The following is a 23336-nucleotide window of genomic DNA, read 5'->3' as shown; positions in this document are numbered from 1 at the left end:
TGGGGGACACCACTGTTGACAGGTCCAGAATTTGATAGGACGCTCCCAATTTTGACCATTTGTTGCCTGTTTGACAGGAATGCTTCTATCCAGTTATGCAGGTGTCCAGAGATACCATAAGATTTTAGTTTTAGTAGTAGTTTGTCGTGTATCACTGAATCAAAGACTTTACAGAAGTCTATGTAAGTTGAGTCTATTGCTTTGCCCTGATTGAGTTGTGTAGTCCATATGTTTTTGCAGTCTAAGAGTTGTAGATTACAGGATAGTTTTTTTTCTGAAGCCAAATTGTTTGTTAGAGAGTAGGTTGTTTGTCTCTAAGTGGAGGATAATGGATTGGTTAATAATTGATTCCATGACTTTACAGGTGACGCAGCATAAAGAGATTGGTCTGTAATTTTCAACTAGGCTGGGGTCTCCCCTTTTGAAGATGGGGATGACCGTGGCCAGTGACCATAGGTTTAACAAGGAGCTGGTCCTGAAGGATTTTTCAAAGATTATTCTTAGAGGTTTGGCTGTGGCAGTGGATAGCTTTTTTAAGAAGTACGCACATATTCCATCCGGTCCAATAGATAGAGATGGTTTTAGATTGCGTAGTGCTTTTTCAACATTGTCTTCTGTAAAATCGATATGTATTAGATCATTGTAGTTTTCTGTGGTTCGACTAGGAAATACTGGGCATGATCCATTGCTGTTTACAAATACTGAGCCAAAGAATGTGTTAAAGAGGTTGGCTTTAATAGTATCTTCGTTGCAGTCTACCATTCGGTCCTTTCAGGGGTGGGATGGACCTTGAGTCTTTTAGTTTGTTGTTTACAAAATTGTACAAAGCGCAGGTGGAATTGGTGCGTAGAAGGTTTTCTTCTTGTTTAATGTGATAATTGGTGCATTCAGTCTTTATCTGGTGGCATAAATTTTTGAATTTGTTTTTGAAATTGGCAACATGACCAGATTTGTTTTTCCGCCAAAGTGATTTCTTTTTGGATTGTTATGGGTAATTTGTTTTTTCTGGTTTTGGGAGTTGTTATTGGTACATATAGTTTGATGACTCTTTTGACTTCAAGTAAAAATATGTTGTAATGGTCTTCCACAGTATTGCATCCAGTGAGTAGAAGCTGCCAATCAAGAGATGAGAGATCGTTGTCTATAAGATCATAGTTGCCGTTTTTGAAGTTATAATTGGTGATCCTGTTGTTATGATGATTTTTGTATGGACGTATGTTGAGACAAAAGTCAATCATGTTGTCACTGTTGGAAAGGGGTTCTTTAATTTGTATTCTGTAAATTGAATTCAAACTATTGCAGAAGATGAGATCGAGGCAGTTAAGTCTGGTATTGTTGGTTACTAGTTGTTCTAGTCCCAGATTTGTTACAGCATTGTAGAAGGTTGCATGTATGCATTCATTTTTACACTCGTTTAGGGTCTAGTTAATATGAGGTAGATTGAGGTCACCAAGAAAGATAAAAGCATGTGGGCAGGAAGTTGCTTATGTTAGTAGTGAATTTAACTTGTTTATGTGTTCAATGTCATAATCAGGGGGCCTGTAACATAGTAAGAATGAAGATGTGATATTTAAGGACAGTTCACAGACGATGGTCTCAGGAAGAGTACCATCAAAAAACTTGGATGTTTTTTAGATGTAGGGACTTTTTATAGAAGATAGCAATACCACCTCCTCTACAGATTTCACGATCTGATCGGTAAACATAGTCTGTTACTGTGGTAACGGAGTCAGGGAGAGATTTGTTGAGCCATGTTTCACAGACAAATATGATGTCGAATTTAGCCGTATTTAGTAAGAGGAGAAATTCAGGTATTTTATTTACAAGGCTTCTTGCATTGAGTAGCTTGCATTTAAGGCCAGTTGCAGTTGGAATAGAGGTAGTTAGGGGCGTGCGTGCCTAGTTTTGAGTGATGGTGTGTTGGATGAGGTAGGGTTGGATGCGGAGTTGCGGGTTGTGTGACTTTCTTTTTATGCAATCAGCACGGTAGTCAATGTTCAAGTCCTTTTCTCCATTGTCTAGACATTGTTTGAGTTCTGTGCGGAGTTCACAGGAGTGGATTCTTTGCACTATGGATAAGTCTGGTCTTGAGTGAAGTTTTTTATGGGTGGGATTGGTTTTTGCAATGGCGCTTATTGTATGAATGAATATACGTTTGCTGGACTCATCTTTGCAAACAACTCTGCAAAATCTTGGCACCACCGAGCTGTCATTGTATTTGAACTCAGGGCCATCTCTGGTTATTTCAATGATATCTTCAGGAGAGATGTTTGTTGTATTTGAGTTGCTTATGATATTGCAAACTTTGGTGATGTCGTCTGATTCATTGGTGTCTTCAAGACCAAATAAGATGGCATTTGGACATTTCTGATCATGTTCCATGATGTCTCTGATGAGTAAGGGGATATCATTTGTGGAATTATTTGATGGGATAGTAATTATTTGTGGCTATGGTTTGGTGGTAACTTTTTGTTGCAGTTGTGATTGTAGTTGAGGTAGTAGTTGTGGTAGTGGTTGTTGAGTTGGGATTTGATTTTGAGCTGATAGGTATTTGCTTATCTGTACTGTATTTTTTTTTTCAAGAGAGGTTAGGCTTGCTTGCATAGTTGTTTCGAAACGTGTTGCTAAGCGTTCTTCTATGGGGTGAATGAGTGACTATATGCTATCAACTCTGTCAGGCTCTGTTAGTTTGTTTAGTTTAGGAAAACATGATGGACATAGACAAGGGAATGTATCTGATGTTTTTAGGAGATCAGCTGGGTTTTTGTTTAAGTTTAAGCAGGCAAGGTGGGCTTCATTGTCACATAGGTGGCATTTGATATTATCTTTGCTTTCATTGATGGTTTCAAGACATTTGAAGCATGTGCAGAAGTCTGGGAGGTCCTTGGTAGAGATATTATTCTTTTGTTGTTGTTTGGTAGTGGAGGATTTGGAGTTTTTGGCTGGCATGTCAATGACAATAGTACACTAAACAATTACAATAGCTAATTAATGTGATAGGTAGACAATTAATGAATGTTGGTAATTAATAAATTAAATGATAAGTTAGAGAACAAGTCAAAAGTAAGGTTACTTATTACTAAAAAAATCAATCACTCTAGATAACAAATGATACAGTATTAAATCTCTATCAATTCAATGAATCAGTAAATTAGTGGTCATTTAACAATTAATTGTTATACTATTAGATGATAAATGAATTATTTTAGACAAAGCATTATCTATCAATATTTGGTCTTGAGGTACTGAAATAATTACACTAATCACTAATCACACTGGTCAATTAAATTCACTAAATCACTAATTTTACTAATCAATTAATTTACACAAATCGCTGATCATTTACACTAATCAGTAATCACACTATATGCACTAAACACTCTATCAAAACAAATCAATTAATCAATTGATAAAATTAGTTATTTTATAGAAATTGATTTGGAGACATCATTATCTAATCATTTAAATAGGTCTTGAGGTAGAAAAGTTACAAGTTTTGAGGTAATAAAGTAATCAGTTTTTAAATATTAAAGTAATGAGATAGTACTGAGAGTCAGCAAGTAAAGGGTTAATTGCTTTGTTAGCTGCTGGTATCCATTCCACAGAGTGAGAAGGATTTATTGCTTAGATGACTGCTGTTATCTGAGCTGAAAGAGGCTGTAACAGGATGACTAAAAACACGCTGAATTATTGAGACAGAGTAAAACACCCTAAATTACTGTAACACACTGACTCCGTTTAGGGGATCCCGTTTGGGGATCCACAGCTTCAAGACTCCACCCAAGGAATCTTAGGACTGGAAGTCTCCTTAAAGCCACGTGGTTTCTTTTGTTTTAATGGCTGCTAAGTAATTGTTTCCTGATGAGGCAGAGGATGCTGAGATATTGTTTGGTAAGGTAGATGATTGTAGGATTAGTTTTCTAGCAAGATTGTTTACTGGTAACAACAAAAAACAAGAAGTTTTTCTTGCTGGGATTTAGACTGGCTGACTGTAAATCCATTCTGGCTTGGCTTTCTGGCTGCCTCTGGTGAATTGTTTTTGTCCGGGGCTTAGAAGACGGAGTGGGGAAGGCTGCGGAGTGGGGAAGGCTGCGCTCCAGCTTGGCTCTTTAATTGCCTCCTGGCTCTTTAATTGCCGCCTGGTATTTGTGCTCCACCAGGGCTCAGGCGTTACGGCTGCTGGGGAGGCTGCGGGAGATTATCCAATGGCCCTACCTCCGGGAAATTGCCCTGCCTTACCACCGGGGAATTGCACTTCGCAGGGGCTCGGGGATGAAAGGCTATGGTTGCTGGAGAAGACTGTGGGAGCTTGCCAAGGGATCTTGGTTACTTACAGGAGCTTTAGCACATGATTTCAGGCAACTTCTGGTGAAGGTGGAGGTTCAAAAGGATCTAAAAGGTGATAAGCTCTCCGGGACTAGAACCTCACCATCCTTGTTGGGCACCATCTTCATCCATCTAGTCCAACACCCTGCTCGAGCAGGAGACCCTGTACTATTCCAGACAAGGGGCTGCCCAATCTCTTCTTGAAAACTTCCAGGAATAATACTTGTATCCTTATGATTTATATTGACTGTTTGATTGCCTATTTGTACTTTATGACTATATTAAGTGGTGTACCTTATGATTCTTGATGAATATATCTTTTCTTTTTATGTACACTGAGAGCATATGCACCAAATCAAATTCCTTGTGTGTCTAATCACACTTGGCCAATAAAGAATTCATTCATTCATTCATTTTGGATGAGAAAGTGAACTCCATGACCTCCACTCCCTTTCCAGAAGTGACTTCGTCCAGACTTTGGCCATTCAGTATTTGTATTGGGTTTGGTCAATCTCCACTTCCTTGGCCAGCACGTACCAATTATGAAAGCAAGAGAGACCCCCTCATGATGTATATACAGTAGGTCATTGTTCAGTCCATTTTTGAAAGAGCTCCTGAAGATCTCCGGCCAGTCAAGGCAGCACTTCAGATCATGGAATTCCTCTGTGTAATTCTGCTCTGTTCCCATGCCGCATTATCTTTATGTGGTCTCTGGCCTTCCTATTGGCTAGTGGGTCTTCAAACCATTGCCAAAATGATGTCACGAAATGGTTGAAGTTCCTTAATTTGGGGGCGTTTGCATTGTGCATCAATTGGGCTGTGGCCCCTTCTAGTGCCAGCGTGACAACTTTCACCTTAGCTTCCTCTGAGGATCTCATGGCTGTATACCTGCATGTAGGGGAGGACATGCATCAGGTACTGTGTTTCTCTGAAAATAAGACCTGGGAGGGAGGGGCTGGCTAGCGTCTATGACTTCTTTTCTCTGAGAGCTGGCTTAGTGCATTCTGTTGCTCTCCTCTCCATGCATACGCACATCTCCAATGGGCCCCATTTGTTTCTCCCCCTCACTCAGCTCAGCCCCAAAGACAGCTGCCTTTCCACGTGGGGGTAGACAGAAGGCCCTGCTCTGCATCTGCTACTGATTCTGCTTCTTCATAAAAGTGTTTTAAAGGCTCTGAAGCTGGTCCAGGCTCTACCTCTTCCTTGTCTGATTCGGTTGCTAGGTCTGCTGGCAGCCAATGGGCAACAGCAGTTGGCTCTGGCTGTGTCTCTTGGTGAAGGTTCCACAGCCACAGTAGCCCCTGTCAGGGTGGCAGATACTGCCTCCATGGTGTCAAGTGATGAAGAAATCAAATTTCATTTTTGGCCACCAGAACTGTCTTCTCAGTAAATGTAGGGTTTTTAAGAATCCGAAGTGGCCTCCCAGCCGGGAGTCGTGGCTACGCTTTAGTACCAGTAGTCTTAGGGTTTGTCCCTTTCCAAGCTAGTCCATCATTCATGGTCAACTCGGTTTAATGGTCCAGGAACCAAGGATAGGTCAATAGGGCCATTTTCAATTCCGCAGTCAGCTTATCTTCCAGGCGTTTGGGGTTGGCTTGGGCTTGAGTGGTCACTTGGCCTGCCGATTGAGTATCTGAAATTAAGGCTTGTACTATTTCCTCTTGGTGGCTGTCAAACTGAGGTTTTCTGGACAGAGCGTCCGCCAGTACGTTTTTCCCTCTGGGGATATATTTAATGTTGAAATTGAATCGCTTGAAATATTGGGCCGAGCAGACTTGTTTGGGTGATAATCTCCTAGGGGTCTTTAGAGCCTCAAGGTTCTTATGATCAGTCCATACCTCAAAGGCCTCTGGCGCCTCTTCTAGAAAATGCCTCCAAGTCAATAAAGCCCATCGTACGGCGAATGCTTCTTTCTCCCAGACCGCCCACCTTCGCTCTGCGTCTGTCAGCTTTTTGGACACATAAGCGCAAGGCATCAGTCGGCCTTGAGAGTCTTTTGCAGCAAAACAGCTGCCACCGCTACATCACTTGAATCTATTTGGACAATAAAAGGCTTGGTCATGTCTGGGTGTTGGAGGATGGGCTCAGCTGCAAAGAGGTGTTTTAAGGTCTTGAAAGCTTTCTGACAGTCCATAGTCCAAGCCAGGGGTTGACTGGGCTTTGGTTTGGTGGGTAACGGGCCCGTTTTTAATTGCTCTGTCAACAGGAGGGCAACTTCAGCAAAGGACGGAATGAATTGTCTATAGAAGTTGGGAAACCCCAAGAAACTTTGAAGTTGTTTTCGGGTTCTGGGGGGTTGCCAGTCCAGCACCGCTTTCACCTTTCCAGGGTCCATTTCAATCCCCAGGTTGGATATTCAGTAGCCTAAGTAGTCCAGCGACTCTTTGTGGAATTAGCATTTTGAGAGTTTCAAATATAATTTGGCGGCTAGAAGTTTTTCTAGAACCTGTCGGACCAATTGAACATCTTCTTCCATGGTTTCGCTGACGATAAGGATGTAATCCAGATACATGAGGACCCCCCCCCCTTGGTAAAGGTGCGGGTGTAGCACCTCATTGATGAGCTGCATAAACACTGCAGGAGCCCCCTGAAGTCCGAAAGGCATGACTTTGAATAGGAAGCTACCCAGAGGGCAGTTAAAAGCAATTTTCCACTCATCTCCCTCTGATGTGGACCTTGGTAGTAAGCTTGGTGAATACTTTGCCCTTCGACAGATGGTTCAATAAGTCCTTCATAAGAGGGAGAGGATACATGTTTTTGACGCATACGGCATTCATGCCTCTAAAGTTAACACACAATCTCAACCCACCATCTTTCTTCTCCTTGAACAACATGGGGGCAGCTAATCTTGATTTGGCAGGCTCAATAAAACCTCGCTCCAAATTGTTGTCGATGTATTTCCTTAATTCGGTCATTTCTTTTTTTTTTTTTAAACAGTTTATTAGTTTTTACAATTAAAAACAACCAACGATACATACACAAATAAACGAGAGAAAAAAAAGAAGGAAGAAAAGAAAGAAAAGAAAAGATTGAAAAGAAAGAAAGAAAGAAAAAGAAGGAAGAAAAGTTAAAAGCATTCTTATTTTTACAGTTTGCAAGATCTTTTTTCATAGCCTTTGATTTATGTCATATACACACACCTATTCTATACATATATCGCTATCTCATTATTATAGGTTAATACTTTCCTCTTATGCCTTATGGTATATAATTTATCTTTGATCAATCCAATTATACCAACAATTCCAACTATCATAATATAGTGAAGTATCTTTGTTTTTTAGTGCCAAAGTCAGTTTGTCCATTTCTACACATTTTGAAATTTTATCAATAATCACTTCATCTGGTGGAATTCGATGTTGTTTCCAATATTGAGCGAAGGCTAATCTGGCCGCGGTTAAGATGTGTATTGTTATGTATTTAGCTTTTTTGGAAATTTGTTTGTCAAAGATCCCTAGTAGGAAGGACTCTGGTTTATATTCAATCTGCTCTTTTGTAATTTCTTCCAACCAAGTTTTGATTTTCTTCCAGTAATTTTGGGTTTCTGTACATGTCCACCACATATGGAAAAAGGTTCCTTCTTTTTTCTTGCATTTCCAACAATACGGACTCATGTTGGGGTGCATCTTCGCTAGTCTCGAAGGAGGGAGATGCCATCTATAAAACATTTTATAAAGATTTTCCTTGTATGCTACCGATTTTGTGATCTTATTATTCCTGCCCCAAACTTTTTCCCATTCCGCTAGTGTAATACTACGTCCCACGTTCCGACTCCACGCAATCATATTCCCTTTACAATTTCTTCTTCTAATTCTGTTTCTAGTAAATAATTGTAAAATTTTGTTATGTTTTTTTTTGTCCGGTCCTAATAAAATTTTATCTAATTGTTGAAGTTTGTTGTTAATTCCAAATTCTTTCTTGTCTTGTTTGTACCTACTTTGAATCTGAAGGTAAACCCATTGATCAATTTTTTGTCCCTGGTCCTGAATTTCCTGCCTCGATTTCAAATTTCCTTGTGGGTCCAATAAGTCTTTATATTTAATCATTTTAGTAATTTCCAGATTGTTTGGGTGAATCATCGCCTCCATTGTTGAAATCCATATTGGTATTTTTATGTAATGTTTTTTCCGTATTTTCTTCCAAATTGTTAGTAGCGCGTCTCTAATTAAATGTCTATGAAAATATTTTTGACTGGTTTTCCCTACGTCCCATAAGAAAGCGTGCCACCCCCTTTGTAAGTCGTGGCCTTCTAGAAATAATATTCTTTTATTAGTTAAATTCACCCAGTCCTTCAACCAAACTAACGAGGTGGCCATATAATATAACTCCCAGTTTGGGACTGCTAACCCTCCTCTGCTCTTCATATCTTGCATTGCTTTTACGTTTATTCTGGGTTTTTTCCCTTGCCAAATAAATTTGAGGGTTATTTTGTTAAGTTCTTTGAAGAACTTTTTGTGTAATTTAATTGGGATCGTTTGGAATAAGTATAGAAATTTGGGGAGAATGTTCATTTTAATGGTGGCAATCCTACCTAATAGTGAAATTTGAAGTTTACTCCATGATTCTAAATCTTTCTTTACCTGATGTAACAATTTGTCATAATTATTTTCTTTAAGTGACTTACAGTGTGGTGTTAGCCAAATTCCTAGATATTTCACTTTCTTTGTCACTTGTATTTCCATTGTTTCTTCTAATTCTATTTTCTGTTTTTCTGTTAAATTTTTGGTCATTAATTTGGTTTTTTTCCTGTTCATTTTAAGTCCTGCTACTGCTCCAAATTTCTCTAGTTTTTTCATCAATTTTAGTCCCCTATCTATTGGTTCTTTAATGAAGAAAATCATGTCGTCCGCAAATGCTTGCAATTTAAATTCCTCTTTCTTAACCGTTAATCCCTTTATATCTGAATTTCGCCTAATTCGCGTTAATAATGTCTCTAATGATAATATGAAGAGCAGAGGAGAGAGTGGGCAGCCCTGTCTCACTCCTTTTTCTATCTTTATTGGGCGAGTGTGTTCCCCGTTTATTATTATATTAGCTTGTTGTGTGTCATAGATAGTTGTTATACAGATCCCAGATATATAAACAATTACAGGCCGATTTCACTCCTAAATACTGATTATAAAATATTCACTTCTATTATAGCAAACAGATTAAAAAGATTGCTAAACTTGTATATACATGAAGATCACAACGAATTCCTTCCAACTAGGCAAATAAAGAATAATCTAAGAATAGTATTAGACGTACTAGAATTTTATGAAGCCCACCCTGAGAGACAAGTAGCACTCATGTTCCTAGATGCAAAAAAAGCTTTCGATAATCTGAATTGGCAATTTTTAATTCAAAAAATTTATAATTTGAATCTGGGTACCAAATTCGGTCATTTCAACAGGTGTCATGGAATACATCTTTGGTTTTGGTAATTTCACCCTGGGCTCTAATTCTGTGGTGCAATCAGTAGCTCAATGGGGAGGTAAAACATTACACTCTTTTCACTGAATGCTTCAGCCAAGTCCTTGTATTGGTCGGGTATCTGGGGGTTATCTGGGAGAAGGTGGGATGCCATGGATGCTGGCTCAGGCTCTGGGTTCAAGCTGACTGGTGGCTTTGTAGTGGGTGGAAGAGGGGGCGATGGGCCCGGTCCAATGAGGATTTTTATGAATCCATCTTTCCATTTGATCATCGGGGCCCATTTGTCTAACCAAGCAAGTCCCAGTATGATTGATTCTGACATCTTGGGGGCCACTATGAAGCGCATGAGTTCGCGATGGGGCCCTAATTACATCTTGATCAATTCTGTCATTTGAGTGGCTGCCCCCCCCCCCCAATTAAGGTTCCATCCACTTGCTCAAATCTGATTGGGCGTTTTAGCAGGTTAGTTAATTTCACAGGCCTTTACTTCTGGATCAATGGCTTTTTTAAAATAGTGTAAAGTCATTCTTTCAGGCCAATCCATGAGGTGGCTTGTGACCCTTCTAAAGTCCCAAATGAATTCTGGCAAGGGTTGCTTGCCTTGCCTCATTTCAATTAACTTCTCTTCATTCTCTGCTACCCTGTCTGGATTTTCAATCTGAGTCTTAATAATTGAATAATCCATTTACATTGTATAATTTGGGGGCTTGTTCGTTGTGTAGTTGGGCCACTTCTTCATTCATCCAATTTGTTTAACCAAATTGCACTCTGTGGCGTATTGATCTCCAAATTGTTCTATATAGGATCGGATTCGAGTGAGGAAGTAATTGAAATGTTCATGGCGGCCATCAAATATGGCCTCAAAGGGTATTTGGTCCGGCCTGGGTCGTGGTTGCGGAGGTGGCACATGCCAGGCCCCTGCAGGTTGTACTGGAATGAAAGGAACAGGCTGGGTGGCGTACATAGGCTGGATAGGCCCCCTGAATCCTGGCTGGGTGGTGCCTTTCTGGAATAGGGGTCCCTGTGGCCTCGCTGCCGGTTGGGGCTGCAATTGTGGTTGCCAGGAGGAAGATGGGTGTGGTCTGGTTCCCTGGTTGGGTGGAGGGGAAGTGTCTGCTGTCTGGGCAGCCCCCCTTCAGACCAGGGCTGTGTTGGTGCTGGCTGCCATTGGCATTGAATCCACCCCTGGCCTGGATAAAATCCCCACCCTGGAGGGATACTCTCTGCAGCGGACAAAATTCTTTCTGGAAAATGAGGGGATTGCCTTGGAGGCTGCAACATACCTCTGTCAGTTGATGCTTCTTTCTGGCTTCCACCAACTGGCATCTGTATAGTCTCCTCGTTCCTCACGATATTTGGGTAAGTGAATATGGGTGGTCTCAACCTTCCACCCGTCCAAGTAGACTGTGAGACCAAACCTGTCACCTTTAAATTCTGGAACTGTTGATGTAAATCTGCCCTTGACGGACTTCCAGGAATAATCTAGGGGTTGTCTTCTTGAGAGAATTCTGACCCCAATTGTCTCTCTTCCCTCCAATTTGGCAGTATAGCCATATGCCTGGGGCTAGAGAAAGATTTCTCTTCAGACAGCTGGGTTACCTCTGGGTTATAACAACTTCTTAACTTGAAACGCTTCGGTATAGCTCCCAAATCTCTTTCTCCTACTGCCATCCTGAAAGCATCCATTATCTCCTCCAAACAAGGGCTGACAGGTTCAATTAATGCTCCGGAGGGAGGGCCCCCACATGCTCCCCCCTGCACATTTACAACTTCAGCTGATGGTTGATCTTTCTCCATCTCTGGGAAAAGAACTCCAGGGTAACAGCCAAGCCCCTTCAAAAATTAAAAAGTGTCTTTGGGAAATAAATGTATGGCATCCAGAAAGTATCCATGATATCAATCACTCCAAGACATTTTCTCTCCAATTGATTTATTTAGAAACAGATCTGGCATGTCAAAGGCAATTTTCCAAAGTGAAAATTTTTCGCGCATTACATAGAATCCACCTTCTCTCCTTCCTTCTCTCCTCCCACTTCTACACTTCATAAATCACGAGAACCAATTAACTGCCACTGGAATTTCTTAATATGACATACAGAATAACCTTGAACTTTTCAACTCCTCCAACTCTCTTAAAAAAAATGTGGCAGCTGAATTTCAAAGCTGACATAAGATCTCTGACTAACAAAATGGATGAATTAAGGCTACAGATTGCAAAAACTAAAGTCATCAACTGCTGTGTTTTGCTAATCACAGAAACTTGGCTTCATTCCAGATGCAGCTGTTGAACTGGAAGGCTACATAGCTCACAGGCAGGACAGGAGTAGAGATTCTGGCAAGATCAAAGGGGGAGGTTTAAGCCTTTATGTGAACAAAAGCTGGTGTATCAATGCAAAGACTAGACAGCCACTGCTCCATGGATCTGGAGTATATGACTCTTAAATGTAGGCCCATATATCTTCCGCGGGAATTCAGCGTGGTTTTGATTGCTGCAGTCTATGCAGTCTACCTAATGCCAATACTACCATCTTAGCTAGAAGATGCTTCTCAACAACTTCAGGATTGTTTTGAGAACACAAATTGAGATGTCTTTTACCACCCTGACCTAGAGGTGCACACTGCAACTGTTCTGTGCTATATCAAACACTGCACAGATACTATCACTGTGGATAAACATATTACGATCTATCCCAATCAGAAACCCTGGATGACCAAGGAAGTCCAGTGCCTCTTGCGTGACAGGACCAAGGCCTTTAGGTCCAGTGATGGGGCAAGATATAGTGTTGCCAGAGCTAATCTGAAGAATGGTATTCAAAAGGCCAAGGCTGAGTATAAGAGGAAGATTGAGGATAATTTTTATAGCAATAACATGAGGAAGGTGTGGCAAGGGACTCAACAAATTACAAACCATCAACCAACCAATGTCATCCCTGCTGAGGGGGATGCTTAATTGGCAGAGGAACTGAATCATTTATTTGCTTGCTTTGAAGTGGAGACATCAGAGACAGATAAAATACAATCACCAGCCAATTGCAGCCCCCACCTCATTGTGGAGAAACAGGAGGTGAGGAGCATTCTGAGGGCTATGGACCCTAGAAAGGCTGCCGGTCCTGACTGTATCTCTGGCCAAGTGCTTAAAGACTGTGCTGATCAGTTGACTGGAGTCTTTACCAGGATCTTCAGTCTGTCTTTATCCCAGTCCACTATTCCATCTTGTTTGAAGGCTTCCACACCATTGTTCCGCTGCCAAAGAAGTTCCCTATCAGTAACCTCAATTATTACAGACCAGTGGCACTCACTCCTATCATCATGAAGTGCTTTGAGAAATTGGTCTGCCGGCACATCATTTCTGGTCTTCCACATATATTTGATAAACACCAATTTGCATACAGAAAAAATAGATCTACAGAGGACTCTATAGCCATCACTCTTCACACTGCTCTGACTCATCTAGAACAGTCGGGGGGGGGGGGGTATGTGAGGATGCTTTTTGTGGATTTTAGTTCTGCATTTAACACAATTCTTCCACATAGACTAGTGTCTAAACTTCTGGACCTTGGGCTTTCTAATTCAATCTGTTTTTGGATTATGGATTTCCTGCCGCTCACATAGGGTCAGATTAAGTAATCATACCTCTTCAGCCCTTATTCTTAACACTGGTACACCACAGGGTTGTGTGTTGAGTCCCTTACTCTATATTCTTTATGTGCATGACTGCATTCCCACTCACGCTAGTAATACTATTGCTAAATTTGCAGATGATACAACAGTGGTAGGACTTATCTCCGGGGGGGATGAGTCTGCCTACCGAGATGAGGTGAACCGGTTGTTTTCGTGGTGTGGAGACAATAACTTGTTCCTCAACACCAATAAAACCAAGGAGCTTATAGTGGATTATAGAAGGAACAGATCAGACACCCAGCCTTTGCTTATCAATGGAGACTGAGTGGAGCAAGTGGTCAGTTTTAAGTTTCTGGGTGTTACCATAAAAGAGGACCTGACCTGGGGTGCTCACATTGCAGCCCTGGTCAAAAGGGCCCACTTCTGAGACTTCTCAGAAAACAATAACTGAATAAAAACTGCTGGTGATCTTCTACCGCTGCACCATAGAGAGCATTTTAACTTACTGCACCTCTGTATGGTTTGCCAATTGAACAGTGGCAGATAGGAAAGCACTACAGAGGGTTAACGTCATTGCCCAGAAGATCATTGGTTGCCCTCTCCCCTCTTTGGAAGAGCTTTATAGCTCCCGCTGCCTTAAGAAAGTTCAAAACATTCTCAAAGATCCATCTCATCCTGGGAACCCTTTTTTTTTTTTTAACTATTACCATCTGGCAGACAGTACAGAATAATAAAAACAAGGACAACTAGGCTGAAAAACAGTTCTATCCCAGGGCAGTAGCTCTTTTGAATTGTGCTGTATAGTGCAGTGTTGGTGTGGTGTCGGGGATTTTCAGTTCAATGTGTTTAGGGTGAAGGATGTGTGTTTGTGTTTATTTTCATGGTCATGGTCACGATGTACACTGAAGATGGTGTTTGATTTTGTTGTGCGAGGTGCAATGACAATAAAAGTAAAGTAAAGTATATACTTCAGAGGATTACAAATACTTAACAAAAACAGATGTATAATTAAATAAGGAACCAGAGGTGAACCTATGGGTTTGGCTTGCTTTTTTTTTCTTTCTTAGTCTTTTACAGAGTCTATAGACTTCTTTTGTTTTAGACTAAGTCTTTTTTGCGCAGTACTTGTTCGTCTGTGAGGGATGCAAATGTAGGGTTTCAAAAGAAAAAAAAATTGTGTAAGGACTTGCCACAGGAAAGCATGACTCTTGAAACAAGTTGTTATCAAAAGGAACTTTTACTGAGAAAATGATTGCAGAGAATCAGAATTTGAGGTTCCTGCGCAAAGCATTAAGCTATTCTTCTCCATTTAAAACCCCACCCCCTTCACCAGTCCACCAGTAGCCAAAAGGTGCAAAGGTGTTTTGAGAACTTTGAGGCATTAGCTTGATAGTAGTTCATTCCCAGGATGCAATGACCTTGGTGACAGGCTAGAACCGAGTTCAAGGAAGTCTGGCATGTCTGAGAGATAGTCCCCCTCCCTAAATCACACACGATTACAACAAAAGCAAAAGCATGCAGAGAATGCAACCCTGAGAGCCTATTCTCCTCTCCTCTATCAGAATGGCAGTGTCCCAGAGGGGGACATAACACATTTATTTGTTAAATGTAAAGTATAGCAGTCTTTATGGTAAAAAGTCAAAGGGCTCTATTTGATTTCTTGGTAAAATGCTGGAGGTGGGTAGATAGATGGGAGTTACAAAATATGGACAGCAGTTTCTTGTGTGCCTGAGTAGTGACTTGGTGTCTTGCCTTTCTTATGTAAATCCTGGGGGAAGGGGGCTCTGCATTTAACTTTGCATTTATGGCTTTGAAACTGGATCCATGTTTCTCTTCTCTGCTGTCTTCTACACACCACCTCTTCAGATGGATGCAGATTATGACCCCTCCCAGCAACCAACCCATTCCAAAAAGAAAAAAAAGCTGGAGATTCCTTTTCTAGGAAAGAAGAAATACAAGTCACCTTTTGCAGAGGCCATCTCTCAGGAAAAAAAACCATTTGATCCTGGTAAGAATTTGGGAAGAAAACTTTCTGTGAGTGAGTCATTAGCAAGGCTTGTGAAGATTGATTTAAAATTATACATTTTAAAAAGATTGATTTATTATTATGAGCCATGGTGGTGCATGCAATATTGCAGGCTACTTCTGCTGACTGATGATTGCCAGAAGTTTTGCAGTTTGAATTTCACCAGCTCAAGGTTGACTCAGCCTTCCATCCTTCTGAGGTTGGTAAAATGAGGACCCAGATTGTTTGGGGCAATACACTGACTCTGTAAACAGCTTAGAGAAGGCTGTAAAGCACTATGAAGTGGTATATGTCTAAGTGCTATTGCTATTAGCTAAGTGTCTATCACAGGTCAGTGATAGACCTTTATTAAAAACCAAGCAAGGTGCCATGGAAATATAAAGATATTTGTGTTCCCTAGAAATTAAGCTAAGAAACTAAGCTAGGTAATACAAAAAGTAGAGGTTGGGGGATAGAAGTACCGTAGATTCATCCTAATATTAGAATTGCGGAGGTTTGGGGATACGTATTGTAAATAGTCTAAAGATGTGACTTGGAGAAGAATGATGAAAGAGTAACATCTCCTGACTTCCATTACTTTTCTTGAATTCTGCAGAAACAAAGACTTTTGAACAATATTTGGATGAGTTCTACCACTTGGAATATGAGGACCTGATAGGGGACCTTCCTTGTCGTTTCAAATATCGCACAGTTGTTCCCTGCAATTATGGACTGTCAACTGAAGAAGTAAACCTTCCTATAGTAGAAAATAAGACAGTTTTCTTCATAGTGTAGGAAAGGATCAGAATGGGTGCATTCTGCACTGAGAGAAACACAAAAAAATTGTCTTTCTCTTTTTAGATTTTGACTGCTGATGATAAAGAACTGAATCGTTGGTGTTCTCTACGGAAGACCTGCATGTACAGGTGAGGGGCAGCAACATAAAGTGGAAGGTGCTATTTATAACATGGCTGGAGTCCAGAATCTGGCATGGAGATTGAGACCTGGGCTTTGAGCCCAGCTGGGCATGGTAAAAGTTGGAACTTAAGCTCCAGCATTTCTTGGCTCTCCACCCCACCCAAAAGGACTAGAACAGAACAAAATCATAGACTTGGAAGAGGCTTTAGAGGTCATCAAGTCCAATGCCCTTCTCAAGCAGGAAACCTTATACTAGTGGTTGTTAAATTTTTTGGCACTGAGTGCTGAAACGGGAACGCACGCGTACTGAAAAGTCACTGAGTACTGGCCACCTGGTCTTACGACCTCTAATGTGCATGCATGTGCAAAGACCAGCTGGCCAGATGGTTCTAACATGCGTGCACGTACCAGCCAGGTGGTCTTTTCACGCGATTGTGCATTAGAAACCAGACGACCAGGTGGCCGGCACATGCATGCACATTAGAAACCAGCTATCCAGCTGGTCTTCTGGTTTCTAATGCACATGTGCATGCAAAGACCAGCTGGCTGGCGCACATGCCTGTGTGAAGACCAGTGCGCCATGCACGTTAGAAACTGGCCGGCCAGCTGATCTTCGCATGCACATGCATGTTAGAAACCAGAGGACCAGGTGGCTGGCCGGTTTCTAATGCACATACATGTGCTGGCCAGCTGGTCTTTGTGCGCATGTGTGTTAGAAAATGGAAGACCAGGAGGCCAGCCGCTTTTTCACGCCAGCTTGTCTTCACACATGCATGCACATTAGAAACCGGAAGATCAGCGGGCTGGCACGCATGTGTGTGCTGGGAGCTGCTCTTCTGGTTTCTGGTGCTCCTGCACACATGAAGACCAGCTGGCCGGCACGCACCAGAACCTGGAAGAGCAACGGGCGATGCTGGCGTACCTGGAGAGATGGCTCTGATGGCTACTTCGGCACATGTGGCATAGGTTCGCCATCACAGCTTTATACCATTTTGGACAAGTGGCTGTCCGATCTCTTAAAAGCTTCCAGTGATGGAGCACTTACAACTTCTGAAGGCAAGCTGTTCCACCAGTTAATTGTTCTTACTATTAGGAAATTTCTCCTTAGTTAACTACTTAATGTTTCTTTTTAAATGTTTTTTATTATTTTATATTACTATTGTATTATATTAATTAGATTAGATTAACAGAGTTCCAAGGGACCTTGTAGATCATCTAATTCAACCCTCCGCCCAAGCAGGAGACCCTACACCATTTCTGACAAATGGCAGTCCAATCTCTTCTTATATATTTTTTATTTTTTGTTTCTTTAAATACATCATTGAGTGAACAGTGTGGTTCCAGGTATTTCAACATTTTAAAACAAACATGACCATAATTCATATTCCTACTATTAACTTTATCTGATTTAATATTATTACATATTACCAATTTTGTCATTCAGTATTCTCATATGTTATTTTATATCAATCTGTATTCTTAATATCATTTTAATACATATTCTCGTCATATTTGCAAAAATTATCAAATTATAACATTCAAATACTCATTCATAAATTCATCTTAATTCATATTGTCCAGTATTTATTCCCTTTTTAATGTTAATTGTGCCACTATTATATTTTTGAAACAAAATCCCTCTCTAATCTCATTACATTACACAAATCATAATTTCCATCTTATTTTCATTTAACAAATTATGTATTCTAATATATGTGTATGTGTGTGTGTGTGTGTGTGTGTGTATGTATGTATGTAATAGAATACCTTTATTGTCATTGCATTCCACGAATACAATGAAATTTGAAAGCTACACCAGCACAGTGCCCCAAACACCACATCACAATCACATTACAGAGTATTTAAAAATTAAAATAATGAAAATAATAATAATAATTTAAAAACTAGTCGAACACCTATCTAAAACATTTAGTAAGTTAAATAGTTTTAAAATGCCACTATATACATAGGACTAAATCACAAATGCACTGCTTGATTCAAGACAATTACTGCCTTGGAAAAGAAACTGTTTCTCAATCTATTAGTCCTCATTTTAAGACACCTATAACGTCTCCCTGATGGTAACAGTTCGCAATATGAATGACCAGGATATGAGAACGGTCTGTGGAGATTTTTTATGCTCTAGAGAGGAGTCTGGTCTTTGCAATCTCTTCCAAAGAAGAAAGAGAGCAATCAATGATTTTTTTGTGCTGTGTTTATAGCTCTCTGGAGCATCTTCTTATCCACTGTAGATTATCCAGCATACCACACCGTTACACAGTATGCCAAAATGCTCTCGATGGTAGAACAGTAAAAAGTAACCAGCAACTTCTCACCCAGACCACTGTTTTTCAGCAACCTCAGAAATGCAGGCGCTGTTGGGCCTTCTTTGAAGTGGCCATAGTGTGGACCGAGCAAGTAAGTTTGTCAGAAATATGAGTTCCTAGAAATTTAAAACTATGAACTCTTTCCACACAGTCTCTATTGATATATAGTGGGGAGGCTCTGCTTTGCATCTTTTTGAAGTCTACAATCAATTATTTGGTCTTTTTGATGTTCAGGGTGAAGTTATGACTCTTGCACCACAAGACCAGTCTGAGAACCTCTGACCTATAGGCCGTTTCGTCTTCCTCTGATATGAGTCCCACCAATGTGGTGTCACCTGCAAATTTTATTATAGAGTTAGTGGGACAAGAGGGAGTGCAGTCGTAGGTGTAGAGTGAATACAAAAGGGGGCTCAGCACACAGCCCTATGGAGAGCCAGTGCTGAGAGCAAGAGTGGAGGAAAAATAGCTGCCAATCCTAACAGTTTGGGGATTATATACAGTGTATATAATCCCTCCATCAGATTCCACATGGCATTTCTTTCCCTATACCATCATTTGCATCATTGGTTTTCATGTATATTCCATAAACAATTATAAATCTTAAATAATCATCCTATAATAGAATCTTAGTTTCATATTTATTCCAATTAAAATATTAGACCTTATTTTTATTCTAATTGATATTTTATATATCTTTAATAATAGTTCTATAATAAAATATTAATTCCAGGTTTATCAAAGTTAATAATTATATATCTTAACTAATAAAACACCCATTCATGTGGAATCCTTATTCTTCCCTTCTTCAGCCATTGTCTCTTACTCTCCTTACTATATTAGTTAGTATCCTAACTTGCCTTCCATTTTCTATCATTTTTTGACCCTTTCTCTTGCTCATTCCTCCCTTCTCTATTGTATCCCACTGTTTCTTTTCCCTGTTATCTGATTTTACCCCCATCCTCTTAAAATCCTCTTTCTGTAATTTCCTTCCCTGTTGCTTTATCCTCAGCATATTCTCCCCTTGATTTATTACATCAATAATTAACATTTCAAATTTAATTTCCTTTTTATTTATTTATTTATTTGACTTTAAAACAAAACTTTATTAACGTTCAAAATATTAAAAAGTTTACAAAAGGTAAAATGTTAAAAAATTTTTTTACAAAAGTTTCTATAATAAAGTTTGTGTTGACATATTTCCATATCATTTTTGGGAGTACATTAAATACCATATATATGTATGTATGTATGTATGTATGTATGTATGGTATTCAGCTTTGTTCGGGTATCATATATATATGTATGGTATTCAGCTTTGTTCGGGTATTTTCCCACGTCATTATAGTTGTGCTTTTAAAGTTGTAGCAACGTTTCGGCAGAATCTCATCTGCCATCATCAGGCTTCTGTATTGAGTTCGTCCGTGAGTCAGACTTTTACAGTTGTTTCAGTTTTAAATTTGGGGCTAGCCTACTGCTGTGCCAGAATAGTTTTTTCTTCATCCTGATTGGTTGGGAGTCTTGGTCTGTGTTTATTGGTCTTGGAGTTTGCTGTGTTCTGCTTGATTGGTGTTTCTAATATCTTCTGTCTGTTTTGTGGCTTTTTTTGTCTTGGTTGGCTGGCAACATTGTGTTCCTGTATTGGAGGCTTTTAGTGCAGCTTGGCTCCGAGTAAATGGACGGCTATCATTTGTTAGGAAGCTAGGTTTCATCTGGGTGCCTGGTTGGGGTGTGTTTGAGCTGGAGGTATCAGGGGGGATCTATTTGTGCCCAGGTGTTTGCCTGGCTTGTGGTGTGGAGATTTTTTTGTTTGTGAGTGCAGGCTTCCAAATAATTGACAGTCTAGTGGAATCATCTCTTCTATTCATGCTTTCAGGTCTTTTTTCAATCTCTATGGCTTCTCTGATAATTCTGTGGCTGGGATTTTCTATAGTGGCTAGGGTTTTCGTGCCATTGAAGTTGATGCTATGACCTGTTGCTTTCATGTGTTGGACTAGTGAGGAAGTGTGTTCCAGCTTTTTTACTGCATTTTTGTGTTCATCCAGGCGGGTACTTATTCTTCTATTGGTCTGTCCAATGTATGTGGCCAGGTATGATGCACAGGGGACTTCATATATGCCTTGGTTTTCCAGGTCAATTTTATCTTTGGGGTTTCTAAGGATGGCTGCTATTTTTCTGTCTGTTTTGAAGGCAGTCTTGATGTGATGCCTTGATGTGATGTGTGTGTGTATATATATATACAGAAGCAGCTGCAAGCTCACATCACTCTGAGAAGCACAGAGCTGAAGACACAAGCCTGAAGATGTTGAATGAGACTTCATCGAAACGTTGCCTAGATACTTCCAATCTTACGCGGGAGAAAACCCGAATAACCAAAGATAGATAGATAGATAGATAGATAGATAGATAGATAGATAGATAGATAGATAGATAGATAGATAGATAGATACCCACACACTGCTCAAAAAAATAAAGGGAACACAAAAATAAGACATCCTTGATCTGAATGAATGAAATATTCTTATTAAATACTTCGTTCATTACATAGTTGAATGTGCTGACAACAAAATCACACAAAAATTATCAATGGAAATCAAATTTAGCAATCCATGGAAGTCTGGATTTGGAGTTACACTCAAAATTAAAGTGGAAAAAAACACTACAGGCTGATCCAACTTTGATGTAATGTCCTTAAAACAAGTCAAAATGAGGCTCAGTAGTGTGTAGCCTCCACGTGCCTGTATGACCTCCCTACAACGCCTGGTCATGCTCCTGATGAGGTGGCGGATGGTCTCCTGAGGGATCTCCTCCCACACCTGGACTAAAGCATCCCCCAACTCCTGGACAGTCTGTGGGGCAACGTGGCGTTGGTGGATGGAGCGAGACATGATGTCCCAGAAGTGCTCAATTGGATTCAGGTCTGGGGAATGGGCGGGCCAGTCCATAGCATCAGTACCTTCGTCTTGCAGGAACTGCTGACACACTCCAGCCACATGAGGTCTAGCATTGTCTTGCATTAGGAGGAACCCAGGGCCAACCGCACCAGCATATGGTCTCACAAGGGGTCTGAGGATCTTATCTCGGTACTTAATGGTAGTTAGGCTATCTCTGGCAAGCACATGGAGGGCTGTGCAGCCCCCTAAAGAAATGCCACCCCACACCATTACTGACCCACTGCCAAACCAGTCATGCTGGAGGATGTTGCAGGCAGCAGAACGTTCTCCACAGTGTCTCCAGACCCTGTCACGTCTGTCACATGTGCTCAGTGTGAACCTGCTTTCATCTGTGAAGAGCACAGGGCGCCAGTGGCGAATTTGCCAATCTTGGTGTTCTCTTGCAAATGCCAAACGTCCTGCACGGTGTTGGGCTGTAAGCACAACCCACCCACCCCGGTTGATGTCGGGCCCTCATACCACCCTCATGGATTCTGTTTCTGACTATTTGAGCAGCCACATGCACATTTGTGGCCCGCTGGAGGTCATTCTGCAGGGCTCTGGCAGGGCTCCTTCTGTCCCTCCTTGCACAAAGGCGGAGGTAGCTGTCCTGATGCTGGGTTGTTGCCCTCCTCCGGCCTCCTCCACGTCTCCTGATGTCTGTCTCCTGGTAGCACCTCCATTCTCTGGACACTATGCTGACAGACACAGCAAACCTTCTTGCCACAGCTCGCATGCCATCCTGGATGAGCTGCACTACCTGAGCCACTTGTGTGGGTTGTAGACTCCGTCTCATGCTACCACTAGAGTGACAGCACCGCCAGCATTCAAAAGTGACCAAACCATCAGCCAGAAAGCATAGGAACTGAGAAGTGGTCTGTGGTCACCACCTGCAGAACCACTCCTTTATTGGGGATGTCTTGCTAACTGCCTATGCTTTCCACCTGTTGTCTATTCCATTTGCACAACAGCATGTGAAATTGATTGTCAATCAGTGTTGCTACCTAAGTGGACAGTTTGATTTCACAGAAGTGTGATTGACTTGGAGTTACATTGTGTTGTTTAAATGTTCCCTTTATTTTTTGGAGCAGTGTATATACATAGGATTTGACAGTTTTTTAAGTATATTGTCTATATTAATTCTCAATTCTTAATGTTAATAAACAAACTATGTCTTTTAAGATCTGATTCTCATATGCAGAAAAGGGAATATCAGATTAATATCTTAATATATAATTAATAACTTAATATATGCATGCATGTGTAAAGGGAACATCAGGGATATTCATAGTCTATATGCTGTAATTTAGTATTCCACGGCTATATCAGAAAACAGGAGTCACATTTCTATCATTCATTATATATTTCTGTACATTTCTACAATAGACCTAAATAATTTTAAATTCTAGTCTAGACATCTATCTAGGTCTTATTTTCCCCTAGCAGTTCCTCAGTTCCTACTACTTCTCCCTTGTTCTATCTATTTGCTTGTATTCCAGTTTTATTTCTTTTTAATATTCTTTTTGTGACCTTTTTATTGTACTGTCTAACCATTGATATCAAATGTTCCAAATTAAAAAATATTCTGAGTCCTCCTTTTCCCTTAATTTAAGCATGAGCTTAAATTCCTCCACACATTCTAAGATTTTGTGGATTATAACATTATTAGAAGGTGTGGTGGGCATTTTCCAAGTCTGCACCAATGCAATTCATGCCACCATTAACATATGTATAATCAAATATCTAATATTGGGGGGGATACTTTTCTTTGATGATTCCCAGGAGAAATAATTCTGG

The 23336-nt window shown here is 40.5% G+C and overlaps 1 protein-coding gene across 2 annotated transcripts in view; it reads left to right on the top strand.

The window, feature by feature from the left end:
* Positions 1 to 23336, top strand: part of KRI1 (KRI1 homolog) — an 81117-nt gene that overhangs the window by 47680 nt on the left and 10101 nt on the right. For both annotated transcript variants that reach the window (XM_026679648.2, XM_026679649.2), the window contains exons 15-17: positions 15226 to 15367; positions 15981 to 16111; positions 16226 to 16290. In XM_026679648.2, coding sequence (XP_026535433.2) covers positions 15226 to 15367; positions 15981 to 16111; positions 16226 to 16290 — 338 coding nt within the window. The remainder of the gene's footprint in view (positions 1 to 15225; positions 15368 to 15980; positions 16112 to 16225; positions 16291 to 23336) is intronic.

This window comes from Notechis scutatus, chromosome 2 (assembly GCF_049901735.1).
Source record: "Notechis scutatus isolate UNSWTSFEM ecotype Mainland chromosome 2, rNotScu1.2, whole genome shotgun sequence".
NCBI lineage: Eukaryota > Metazoa > Chordata > Lepidosauria > Squamata > Elapidae > Notechis > Notechis scutatus.
Note: the sequence above shows the minus strand (reverse complement) of the source record. Positions and strands in the feature narration are given on the sequence as shown.